This window comes from Balaenoptera borealis, assembly GCF_965194805.1.
Source record: "Balaenoptera borealis genome assembly, chromosome: 1".
Lineage (NCBI taxonomy): Eukaryota > Metazoa > Chordata > Mammalia > Artiodactyla > Balaenopteridae > Balaenoptera > Balaenoptera borealis.
The window spans coordinates 36,506,502-36,519,507 of record NC_138860.1 but is presented as its reverse complement, the minus strand read 5'-3'; the positions used below and the strand labels follow the sequence as shown (position 1 = coordinate 36,519,507).

The window sequence follows — 13,006 nt, the reverse complement described above, 5'->3', positions numbered from 1 at the left end:
AGGTGCCCAAAAAGAACAGGTAATAACATCATAGTCTGATTTTTATGATAGTAATTTTTCATTCCTAACTATCCTGCTCTTCCATAATAATTCACTCTGTGATCTACACCGCTGCCTTCCTCTTGCCTCCTTTGCCCTACTGCTGCCACACTGGGTAGCTAGGCAGTCCATGACTGCCCTGAGCCATGTCACATCTCTGAGCCTTTGCTCACACTGTTTTCTCTGCTCTGAACACCTTTCTTCCTGCTCAGGAGAACTCCTTCAACTCTTGTCTTCCTTGACTTAATTCACTCAACATCTCCTCTAGGAAGTAGTCTCTGCTTCCCTGGGGAGGCACTGACCAGTCCCCTTCTCTTGTGTAAGCAGCTTTTTGTAGGAAAGAGCTATTTGCAGGAGGTTCCTTTTGTCTTGTCACTTTAGCAAAACTATACTTTAATTAAGCTCTGGCCCAAGCACACCTTTCACATCTTTAGATCACACAATACTTTGCCTAACCTGTTGGTTCTCTTCTTAGATCAAAGAAATAGAAAGGAAGAATAATTAACAGATGATCAGATCTTTCCCCCAGCTTTCCCTTCAGTAACCTCCAGAGCAAACTGTGTGAAAGAGATAACATCTAAAGAAATATCACAAGGAGTCGACAAGTCTGCAGGCAACGAGAGATGTCAATAAATATGACTCCCTATCTCAATGATTAACTAAGATTACTTCCCCTTTTTCCCTTAAAAAACTTTCATGGCCAAGCAGAATCTTCAGAGTTAGTTCTGGGACAGGAGTCTGCCTTCTCCCCAGATGCCAGCCTTCTGATTAAACCTTTCCATTCCTACCAGCACTTGTCTCTCAAGTATTGACTTTTTGAGCAGCGAGCAGCCAGACCTGAGTTCGGTAGCACTCGGACTCTCCTCTGCATGGATCTCTCAGCTCACCATCACATGTTTTCGTGTTTAACACATGATATTGTGGACTCCATTCAGCCATGTGGCCACAACACCTCACCCAGTACATGCCTCATAGTCACTATTCAAAACACTTTGGTTCTCAAAGTTACACTGCTGTCAAACAGAAACCAATAGTAAAGAATACAGTATAATTAATCCAACATTGAAAATAATCATCTTAAAACTTTATGCACTGGAGAAAGATTTGACCACCTAATTTCTTTTGTTCTCTATCTCCCAGTATCATGGTAACCTAGCAATGGACCAATAAGGACTATTCTTCTTGCACTGTAATATGCAGAGTAAGAAACTAAGAAACTACTGTGTAAGCACTTATTCATCTTGGCTTCTTTCAAAAGAAAAGACCTAAAATAGGCAGAAGAGACCACCCATAAAAGGAAATTGTAGGCTTTGTCCCACAAAGCAGACTCATTCTGGATGAATGAGACTGGTCCCTTCTGTGATCTTCTACCATTTGGCAACTACCTCTGAGATGGCAGGACTCCCAAGGCACAACACTGCCCACTTACAAAATCTCCTCATGAGACGCTTCAGCACATGTTTATTATATCCACATACTTTCCCTGCCCAACATAGTGAGTTCTCATTTGTACCTTATCTAAGTTTCTTACCTATCCTGATTTTACCTTTCAATCTTAAACCTAACCTTGTTTTTCCTCCTCTTCATTTCTAGCTGTTATCTTCCCTGATACATCCTATTCATTTTACTTATCTATTTTCCTCTATTTTGAATAGTTTCCATCATCTCCTTCAACTTCTAGCTTTAAGCCTATTCTAAACATTATTATTCTTTAAAAAATTCCTTTTAATTTTTTGTTAGCACTGCTGTTCCATCACCCACAACTCTCTTGCAGAGAAATAAACTTTCAAAATGATCCGTAACAAGCAAGACTGGAGTATTGAGAACCCTGAGGAGTCTACAGTCAGGAGAAGATAGATCCTTTCTGACCCCCAGCTGTCCCTGCCTTAGATTTTTAGGCACCACAGAAAGTCCATCTTAAGCATGGCTTTTTAGAGAACCTTCCTCCTGGAAGCAAGAGAAGTTGTTCCTGGGCTCTAAGCCTCAGCCGAATGTTACTTTTAATTTTCTGGTACTTGATAGTTATACAATAATGTTGACACTGAGGCAAAAAAATGGGCATTTGAAACCACAAGTGTGACAAGACAGCCAAGATCTCTGCATTCTAGTGAGGAGAGAACAGAACACCTAGTTTGGGAGGGTGACTACCAGTTGGGGGGAATTGAGCTGAAGTGTGTGTGGCTACCGGAAACAGTGGGTCAGAGAAGGTCCCTCTGAGGGGATAACATCACAACTGACTTTAAAGAATAAGAAGGAGCCAATTACACAAGAGGCAGAAGGAGAATGTCCCAAGGCCAAGGGAACAGCAAGTACAGAAGGCAAAGTGGCAGAGTTTGGCCTGTTTGATGAGCAGAAAGTCTTCCCTTCCACCAGTCATTTGTTAAACGCTCTCAGAGAATCATGCTCCTTTCCTCCTGGGTACTTCTCTTGGGTTATAACGTATTCATTAACATTATGTTTTGGCTACTGTCTACCACTCCCAATAAATTGTAGCAAATATTTGATTTCCTAACATGTGCCTGGCACTGGGGACCCAAGACCAGCACAGGACCTGGCATATAGAAGGCAAGTATGTATTGAATGAATGCTGCTAAGAAAAAATGCAGCATACAAACTGTATATGTAATAGATCCTAAAAATAACTTGGACATGGAAACACACGTGTATATAAAGACAGAAGGAAATATACCAAAGTATTAAATATGGTTGTCCTTTGATTGTGTATGTTTTATACAATAAGCATGCCTTTTTTTGGGCATATATTTAAAGTATTTATTCGATTCAATGAAACACGGAAAAGAAAATAAAAAGAAGTGAATGGGCCTCAGCTCTAGTTTATGAGCTGTATGGGAAAACCAGATGAACACCATTTATAGTTCATTTTCAGGATGCTCATTTTTCACTATGTTTGGCTACCAATGTTTTTTAGGTTGCTTTGGTAAGCCCCATACAAAGCAGCTTCCTTGTCCCACACTGGGCACCACTGGGCTGGCGACTTCCACAAAGCGTATACCAGGGTACATTCGCCCAGGCTCCCCCAGCGGGGCACAAACACCCCCCACACAAGGCATCACCGGCCTAGAGAACAGAAGGCAAACCCTCCCCCAGGGCACAGCACCAGACTAGCAGCATCCCCAGACACAGGGGGCACTCAAGGGCAAGCCGTCCCCACCAGCACCGGGTCCCGCTCCTGTTCCAACTTGGCTCAGTCCTGGAAACACCCTACAGACTTTTGCTAGGGACACAGCTTGGCCCGGGGTAAACCCCGGCCAAGCCCACCACCCCTCACCGCTCAGTGCCCACCACCAAGCAAGCCTTCTCCTCGGCCACTACGTGTTCTCCACCCCGGTGGGTCCCCGCACAGCAAGACCCAGGACATTCCGGCCACGCCTTCAACCCTAACTCCGCACGACCCCGGGTGGATCCAGCTTCGCGCCTCCGCCCCGAGCCAACAAGCAAAGCTCCCCCGGCCCTCGGTTCTGGCCTGCCTGCTCCCCGACCCACTCCAGTTCGCCGCCAGGGCGCACACTCTCTCCAGGCTCCTACCGGAGAATATGGGCAACGGGAGCACTAAGGACAGCAAAAGAATCCCGCCGCAGCACCAAGGAAAAGGGGGACTCTCTGGGAGGCCGGGAGGCGCCCGGCGAGGCGCGCAGGACGCCGTCATTTTCGGGAAAATCAGCGGGAAGCCCGAGACCAAACCAGGAGAGAACTTTTAGATAGAGTTCAGTTACAGGACGCAATAATCCCCGGATTCACAGTGTCAAGTGCGGTCACGCAGGTGGGCGTGGCCTAGAACGCTGCAGAGCGAAGGAGAGGGCCTTGTGGGGCCAATGGGCGGGCTGCAAGGTGGGGCCTCGGCGCCCGGGGCGGCCCTCTGGCCTGGAGAGGCGGGGCGAGGCCCTTGCGCGGGGCTAACCCTCCCGGTGGGCGGGGAGCTTTGCGCCTCCTGCTTGGACCCGGACTGTCTCTGACTCCTCAGTCTGCAGACCTGAAGGCGAGCCGCGGCGGCTTGTGGGATATGGCTGGCTCACCGCCTCTACGTAAACAGACTGTTACCACCCTACGCGGGAAGGGTGGAAAGGAGTCAAGGGCTGGTGCGGTCATCACTGTCCCTTTTCCGGAAAGCTGGACTAAAGAATCAAGCGCATCGACCCGAAAATAGAAACCTAGAGCCCAGCCAGTGGGTCACTGTGGGGCAGACACCCCTCAGGACTCCACTTTGGACCTGGGGCACTCCATATGGTCCGACACCTGGACCCTTGCTCAATCTTTAGCATTAGTCAGGCATAATTCGGGACAACAGTTGAGGTTTCCGTGGTTGAGCCTCTGCTTCTGAAGCCTCTCATGGCCTGATTTCAAAATCACGAAAGGTTTGGTCATTGCTCTCCCAACTGCTAAAGTCAATTAGCCTTCTCTGTGTTCCCAGGAAAGGACCCCTGGGAAGGTAAATTGTTAACACCGGGCCATTAGCATAATGGGTTCCAACGCTACAGGGCCTTTGTCCTTGAGCCACTAAATGTTTTATTGAAGATGAAATATACATGCATGAAAAAGGCAAGGACGGGGGTGCATTAAGTGCCAAATTTCTTGGAAGCAGTAAATGTCAGAGTTGGGAGGGGTAGGAATTGGTCAGCTGAAGTGGATAAGGGGGAGAGCTTTTCTGTTGAAACGATCTTGCAAACAATGCTGGAAAATTAACAATGAGCAAGATTTATTTGTAGAATTGTAAGTAAACCTGTATGACTAGTAAAAGAAATATAAAAGTAACCTGACTGGTATTAAAGAGCAAACAAAGGAAGTTGACATTTTCTTCTTATTAGTTGGCAAAGAATAAGAAGGTTTACTTACATTGGTAAGTAAACATATTTGGGGAACCAGTACCCTCAAATTTTAGTATTTAACATAACTTTTCTGTATGTCAAAAGTTTTAAAATGGACATGACTTTTAAACCACCAGTTCCATTTAGAGTTTATCCCAAAGAAATCATCAGAGCTGTGAGCAAAGCTGTATAGTTTTGCAAAAAAAATTTAAATCCATGTGTCTAGAAAAAATATTAAGGATTTTATGGTAGGTAGTTTATTGTTTAAAAAAAAATCAATGTGAGAAACTATGATAAATTCCTGAGTGGAAAAAGCAGACTCCAAATCAGTGTGTACTTTTTTTCATTCCTTTTATTAAAACAAAAGTAGTATATTGATACACACAAAAAAGATATTAGTTGGAAATATACCAAAATTAACCAATAGTTGATAGGATTATGCATATTTAATTTTCTTTGTGCTTTTCAGCTTTCTATACTGACACTATGTTACCTTTGGAATCAGGTAAAGAAAAAAATTTATTTACATCCAACCTATATTTCAATTGCTATTTCATTCATAGAATGGTGGGAATAGAACCTGTATCACACAGAGTTAAGATATGAGAGGATGGTGAGGAAATGGAAATTCTCCGTATAAACTTCAAATGCATCATCTGGCATTACAAAACTTTATATATATATTTTTTAATTTTTAAAATTTTTATTGGACTATAGTTGATTTATAATTCTGTGTTAGTTTCTGCTGTACAGCAAAGTGAATCAGTTATACATATACATATATCCACTCTTTTTTAGATTCTTTTCCCATATAGGTCATTACAGAGTATTGGGTAGAGTTCCCTGTACTATACAGTAGGTCCTTATTAGTTAACTATTTTATGTATAGTAGTATGTATATGTCAATCCCAACCTGCCAATTTATCCCTTTCCCCCTTTCCCCCCGGTAACCATGTTTGTTTCTTACATCTGTGACTCTATTTCTGTTTTGTAAATAAGTTCATTTGTACCATGTTTTTAGATTCCAGATATAAGCGATATCATATGATATTTGTCTTTCTCTGTCTGACTTACTTCACTCAGTATGACAATCTCTAGGTTCATCCATGTTGCTGCAAATGGCATTATTTCATTCTTTTTTATGGCTGAGTAATATTCCATTGTACCACATCTTCTTTATCCGTTCCTCTGTCAATGGACATTTAGGCTGCTTCCAACAAAACTTTATATATTTTTAAACAATTTTATATGTGAGACGTACTAAAGCTATTCTGGGATGAACAAACCATGGAATTTCCTCTTCCTCCCAGACCAATACAATTTTTTGAATTCTTGGCAGAGCATATAAAACACAAAGTGTGGATGTGATGTATAAAATACACACCTTAGTACTGGGGGTTATAAAATCCATAATTTTATAATTAAGGGGACAGTGAAAGGAAATGCAATGAGGGGGAATTATCATTTCTTTTAATTCTTTCAGTTATGAAGGACTGATATAACAGAAATATTCTGTGGCTCACTGTTGGCGTTTACTTATGAAAACAGAATTTATTTCTTCTGCAACTATCTGTACATAATATTGTATGTCAACTATAACATAATAAGCTGAAAAAAAACTTTCCCATTTATTTTTGGGCTTGAAAGTAAGGTTTTTCTTTTTTTTTTTTTTTTCTCATGAGAAAATTTAAAAGGTAGGGAAAGAAGTAGGCTAGTTTTTGCTAGATTAGATTCAAGGATTGGGGTTCTACTGGAACTTTGTTTCAGTGAAATTTCTGTACCTGGGGCTCATCAAATCATCCCAAATATAATTGAAGAGTTTCACATAGATTTCTTTAACTTATTTTGATTTGACCCAACTGAGGCTCCATTTGAAACGTTCTAAGTCTTGTTCTCTATTTTTCTGGACAAGTTCCATGAGGCAGGGATAGTTTTCTTGCTGTATCTCCAGTGCTGAGACAGTTCTAGACCTACACTAGGTGCATAATAAATACGCATTAAATACTGAATGAAATAAATGGGCGTTGCTGTCAAGTGCATTTAACATGTTTCTGCCAATCCTCCCCCAGTGCAGATTTACCAAATGCTGGGAAGGTCCTGAGAGATTTTGATTTTAGTAATTTTAGCCACTAGGAACAAAGCAGGATTTGTCTCTGAAAGGAATGTCTCCGAAAGGATTTGTCTACAACTGTCTGCAGAGAAAACTTTCCTAAATCAGACATGGCAAGCTGACCTATGAAGTGGATCTACTGTCTAACCCTTAACCTTGAGATCATTTTAGTGACTGAGTTCAAAGGGAGAGTATTGACTGTGAACTTCCTAAGGTGCTGAGAGGAATAGAACTCAAGAGTCGAGGCTGAGTGAAGTAGGGGCTTAAACACTAGTGGTTCCTCCAACTCTCCCTAAAGATTTTGTCAAGCTGCCAGCAATAAAATGAGGAGAGAATGGAGAATATGATTGTTTGTAGACCAGGTTTTGAGCTATGTAGTAGCTCTCCTGTAAGCTTTAGGAATGGCGGTAAGGTGGACGGAGGTGTCTGTGGATGTCATTAAACCTAGGGGGACTTCATTGAATAAAACAATGTTAGATGATCCTTTGCCTCCTAAATTGGTATATTTACATTTTGCTTTTCAGAGGTGAGGGTAGCAGCATGAAGGGGCCTGTGAATGTTCTTAGAAGAGGCTTTCACCTGTCATGGTGCTTTACAGGTTAGGTGTTTGTGAAAACCTGAAAGAGAATGGCTAAACAGAGGATAGTTAAGCCACCTTTTTGAGGCTGGTCCTGGGAGCTCTGCCACCTCTACTTGCACCTGGTAGGCACCTGCCAGCAAATTGACCTTACTTGGCTGTTACCTCAAGAGCATTACTGTGGTGCCACTTCCAACACAGGGATTCTGAACCCAGTCAAGTACAGAAAGGAAGGCATTTCTCATAAGGATCACATATTCATTTTGTTGCCTCTTGGCTTTTGAAATCTTTACACAGTAAATATATTACAAACCATATTCTACAAGTTGATTTGCGAAGATAAAATCTTTTATTCCTTTCTTATTATAATGCTGAGACAAATTACATTTAAACATCATGTACTTTTACATCTCACATTTAACTGTACAAAAAGACAAGTGAAACAAAACAATATTAGAATGTTAGCACTAGGAATAGCTTTGGAGATCAATTGGTCCAGCCCCTGCTTTTCAGATGAAATATATAAGGTCAGAAGTGAACAGAAGTGCTCAGTAATACAAGTTAGGCAATATAGTATTTTACCCATAATTAGTAATGTGAAGGAAAAAAATGTTGCCTGCTATTCCAGTTCTGCAAGGATTAAGCCATTAGCTACTGCAGTTGCTCATGGACAGTGCACCCCGAGGGGAATTCAAGATGGAGAAAAACAGGAAGTATGCTGTGCTTTGGATATATAGGTCCCTAGATAGTTAAGATGCATATCTAAGGAAAAATATCTTTCATACTTAGAAAAGCAATAAAATCATTAACTTGAGATGTCTGTTCTTTGGGATTAGCAGTAATCTTTTGATGTTCAACTACATGTCTGCTTTTTTTTTCCAGCAAAAAACTCATGTATATCCTGACCGCTGCCTTACCTCCTCAGAGCCATTCCTCAGAGCTGAGAGACTGTTTCCTGGGCTGTAGTCCTCAGAAAGGTCCCAGAATAAAACTTAACTCACAACTTTTACCTTGTGAGTTTTTCTTTCAGTGGACAGTATATACATTATTACATAGTATATATATAGTTAATATATACATAATTTAAACATATATTTCCCATAGATAACTGATGTTTAGAGAAACACACAGATTTCTTGCAGTTAGAAAGTCACACACATCAAATATTTTTTAATCACATTGTTCACTGACATACTCCATTCTGGGGGGGGAAAAAAGAGATGAGAATTTTTTTCTTGTGATGGGAAATTTTGATTCTAAGAATGGTTGATTCCCAAGCAATTGATTTCTGTTCTCCTTTAAAATTTACTTCCTCAGAAACCCAAGAAATAATAGAGATTGCTAAAATTTTAGCTAAGCAAAACATTGAGCAACTTTTCATATTTTCAGGGGCTACTTGTCTTTCTTTTTTGTTTTGTTGACATAGGTGTATGTCCTTTGCCTGTATTTTGTGAGGTGAGCAGCAGTTGTCTTTGAATTTTTAAGTCTCATGCCATTTACCCTTGCCTGTGATATAAGTTGCAATTTTTTCTTTCATTTTTCTTTGCTTATACTGTTTTATTTTTCTATATTGTATGATTTTAAATTGAAAGTCAAGTTGATGTCCAGTTCACTCTTTACATTTATCAAGGTAAATGTGGAAGAATATACTTTAAAACCCAGAATTACACAGAAATTAGCAGTAGTCTTATACAAATCTATTGTTAAATATCCAGAAAGATTTGATATTTTTTAGAGATCATTAGAGTGGCCGATAATATACCAAATAAAGTTTTGATCTATAAGGATGTGGATGCATTAAAGATTCCAGGGCTACTTATTTAGAAGGTGTCAGTACATATTTATTGTAGGGGAATAAAATGTGCCACCTGGAAATGTCTCATTGGCATGAGGATTATTAGGCTGATTATTATTATTTGTTAAATAAAGTTATCTATTTATTTTTGGCTGCATTGGATCTTCGTTGCTGCGCGCGGGCTTTCTCTAGTTACGGCGAGTGGGGGCTACTCTTCGTTGCGGTGCGCGGGCTTCTCATTGCGGTGGCTTCTCTTCTTGCAGAGCACGGGCTCTAGGTGCATCGGCTTCAGTAGCTGTGGCTTGCAGACTCAGTAGCTGTGGCTCGCAGGCTCTAGAGCACAGGCTCAGCAGTTGTGGTACACAGGCTTAGTTGCTCCACGGCATGTGGGATCTTCCCGGACCAGGGCTCGAATCCGTGTCCCTTGCGTTGGCAGGCGGATTCTTAACCACTGCACCACCAGGGAAGCCCTAGGCTGATTATTTTTAAGAATCAGAAAGCTCAGGAAGTTTTTTCTTGTTACCACCCTCTTACCTGCTTAAAAAAAATTAGATAAAGTGATTGTTCCTGGAATAGGACTATAACCAGAGATATGTGCAAAGAATATGGGCTAAAGTGGTGGGAGTGGTGTGTGGGGGGTAACTTGGCAGGGCCTAGAGATCAGAGTCTACTCTGAGTCTCATTGTCTCTGCCTGGCCCAGCAAGCATTTTTCAAACATTTGTTTTTCCACCTCCATGTAAATTACCTTCCTCCCCTTTAAAGTCCCAAACCACTACCCCCAACATCCTCCTTCGTCTTTAGCTGAAAATGGTATTTAAGGGGAGAGCTCTGACCATTTTGGGAGTTACTCAGTTTTCCTGGGTTTCTCCCACATAAACATGTTATTAAAATTGGTTTGGTTTTCTCCTGTTAATCTGTCTGATGTCAATTTAATTCTTAGACCAGCTATAAGAATTTCCAGAGGGAAATTTTTCCTCCCTGACATTATTAGCTTGATAAATTATTAAAAGTCATGCTTTCTTAGTTAATTTAGTGTACTCTGAATTAATACAAAAGTAAGCTAGTTACTTTTATGATAAAAATTATTTTTATTTAAATTTTAGTATTTTAAAATTAATAACATAGGTCAAAGCGCTTTTGAAATAGAGCTTAGGAAATATCCAAAGCTTAATTTTTTTCCCAGCTATTTCTCTTGGATAGTCTTGACCCATCTCCCCTATAATCGTTTAATACCCTTATCTAAAAATTTATTTATTTATTTGGCTGTGCTGGGTCTTTAGTTGCAGCATGCAGGATCTTCATTGCCTCTTCGTTGCGGCATGCAGGATCTTTGGTTGTGGCATGCAGGCTGTTGTGGCATGCGGGATCTAGTTCCCTGACCAGGGATCCAGCCTGGGCCCCCTGCATTGGGAGCATGGAGTCTTAACCGCTGGACCACCAGGGAAGTCCCAATGCCTTTTTAATAAACAGAAATTAATTTCTTTTTCTTTGAGAAAGTGAAAACTGATATACCATATATTTTTCTCCAAACTGTCTAAAATGAGTGGATTCTATTCAATAAAAAAGGAAGTATTTAAGAAAGAAAAACATATGTGTGTATAAAGAAACATATATAAAGATTAGCAGAACATGAATTAAAATATTAACAATGGTTACCACTGGGTAGTATAATTAATGTGACTTTTTTTCATATCTTCTCCCTGCATTTTCCATATTTGCCCTAATGAGCCCATTCTTATTATAAACATTTGGAAAAAAAAAACTGACCAACTTATAAACAGAAATCCTAGGCAACACTTTTTTTCCTTTAAATAGTTGAGACTATTTATAAAATCCTAAGTGTAGCTTTCCCCTGACTAGATAATGTGTGCTTTCCGCAGAAGAGAAGAGGGTGAAGGGGTGACTGTAATCCAAGCTAAGAAGAGGGAGCTTCACTAGGTACTGGTAGAGCTTCAGCATCTTCAAGTGCACATGTTTGCATCTCTGTGAAGTCACTTCAAAGATTTTATGAGTCTCAGATTTTATTCTGTTGAAATGAATTGGCTCCTTCCCAATCAACATTTTAATTGGAAGTGTTCTCCAGCTTTATAGTACTTTGTCAAGGAAGGACACTGAAATAACAAGATATTTTTATTTAGATGACAACGTGGTCGACAACTGAACTACCCAGAATTTATATGCTGATAATCATGATGCTAGCATTGTGCATAAATTACAAGTTTTAAAAGAAGTGTTTACTTGGACTTCCCTGGTGGCACAGTGGTTAAGAATCCACCTGCCAATGCAAGGGACACAGGTTCGAGCCCTGGTCTGGGAAGATCCCACATGCCGTGGAGCAACTAAACCCACACACCACAACTACTGAGCCTGTGCTCTAGAGCCCGTGAACCACAACTACTGAGCCTACACACCTAGAGCTCATGCTCCACAGCAAGAGAAGCTACCACAATGAGAAGCCTGTGCACCACAACAAAGAGTAGCCCCCGCTCACCACAACTAGAGAAAAGCCCACATGCAGCAATGAAGACACAACACAGCCATAACAAAAATAAATAAATAAATAAAAGAAGTGTTTACCGTCCTCTGTTGTGGCTGCTATGTTGGGCACAAAAAAGTATAGTATTGCCAACTACCAATTGGCACTTGCCATCTACCTCTAGAAGGATTAAATCATGAGCCGCTGCAGCTGCTGACTTTCAACATCCCCTGAAAGGAGTTCAGGTTGGAGATCGGGAATGAGGCACTGTGCTTTGGAAAAAGCTTGCAGAACAGGCCTTCAGATAGTTAGATATTTTCAGGAGAAGATTATATGAGATTTTATTTTTATTCTTGCATCTCCTCCTATCTAGGTAAGTACTAAGTACTAAAAGTTTTCATGGTGATGTCTGCTCCTTGTAACTAGCAGCAACCTTCACAAGACTAGCAGCAACCTTCTGCAAAAATGTGGGCTTGACTGCATATACACCCCCACCACCAAAATCACATATATACTGACCTTCCCCCCTGCTCTTCGTAGCGATTTCTCAGAGATATCTGAATGCTGTCTCCCGGGTTATAGTCCTCATTTTGCCCCAAATAAAACTTAACTCACAACTCTCATGTTGTGCGTTTTTTTTCAGTCGACAGCATAAATCGATAAGAGATTAACAATAACTTGACCTTTCCTCATTGCTTCTTTTGTCAAAGGAAGAGTTCTCAGAATTAAGCAACTGGGCTTCCCTGGTGGTGCAGTGGTTAAGAATCCGCCTTCCAATACAGGGGACACGAGTTCGAGCCCTGGTCGGGAAGATCCCACATGCTGTGGAGCAACTAGGCCTTGCGCCACAACTACTGAGCCTGCACTCTAGAGCCCGTGAGCCACAACTACTGAGCCCATGTGCCACAACTACTGAAACCCATGTGCCTAGAGCCCGTGCTCTGCAACAAGAGAAGTGACCGCAATGAGAAGCCTGTGCACCACAGCGAAGAGTAGGCCCTGCTCGCTGCAACTAGAGAAAGCCCACGTGCAGCAACAAAGACCCAATGCAGCCAAAACTAAAAAAAATTTTTAAAAAAGAATTGAGCAACTAAATAAAAAGAGCCTCATTTTGGAACACACACAGGTCCCTCATAACACAAAAAATGATTCCTTGAGTCTCTTTTCTGATTGATGGTTTTGTTA

At 41.1% G+C, this 13,006-nt stretch overlaps 1 protein-coding gene across 1 annotated transcript in view; it reads right to left on the bottom strand.

Moving 5' to 3' along the window:
• The window catches only part of LOC309619755 (membrane cofactor protein-like), a 54,569-nt gene extending 50,668 nt beyond the window's left edge, over positions 1 to 3,901 (bottom strand). The window contains exon 1 of the mRNA XM_082375410.1: positions 3,586 to 3,901. Within this exon, the coding sequence (XP_082231536.1) occupies positions 3,586 to 3,706 (121 nt within the window). The 5' untranslated portion in view covers positions 3,707 to 3,901. The remainder of the gene's footprint in view (positions 1 to 3,585) is intronic.
• Between the last annotated feature and the right edge of the window lie 9,105 nt (positions 3,902 to 13,006).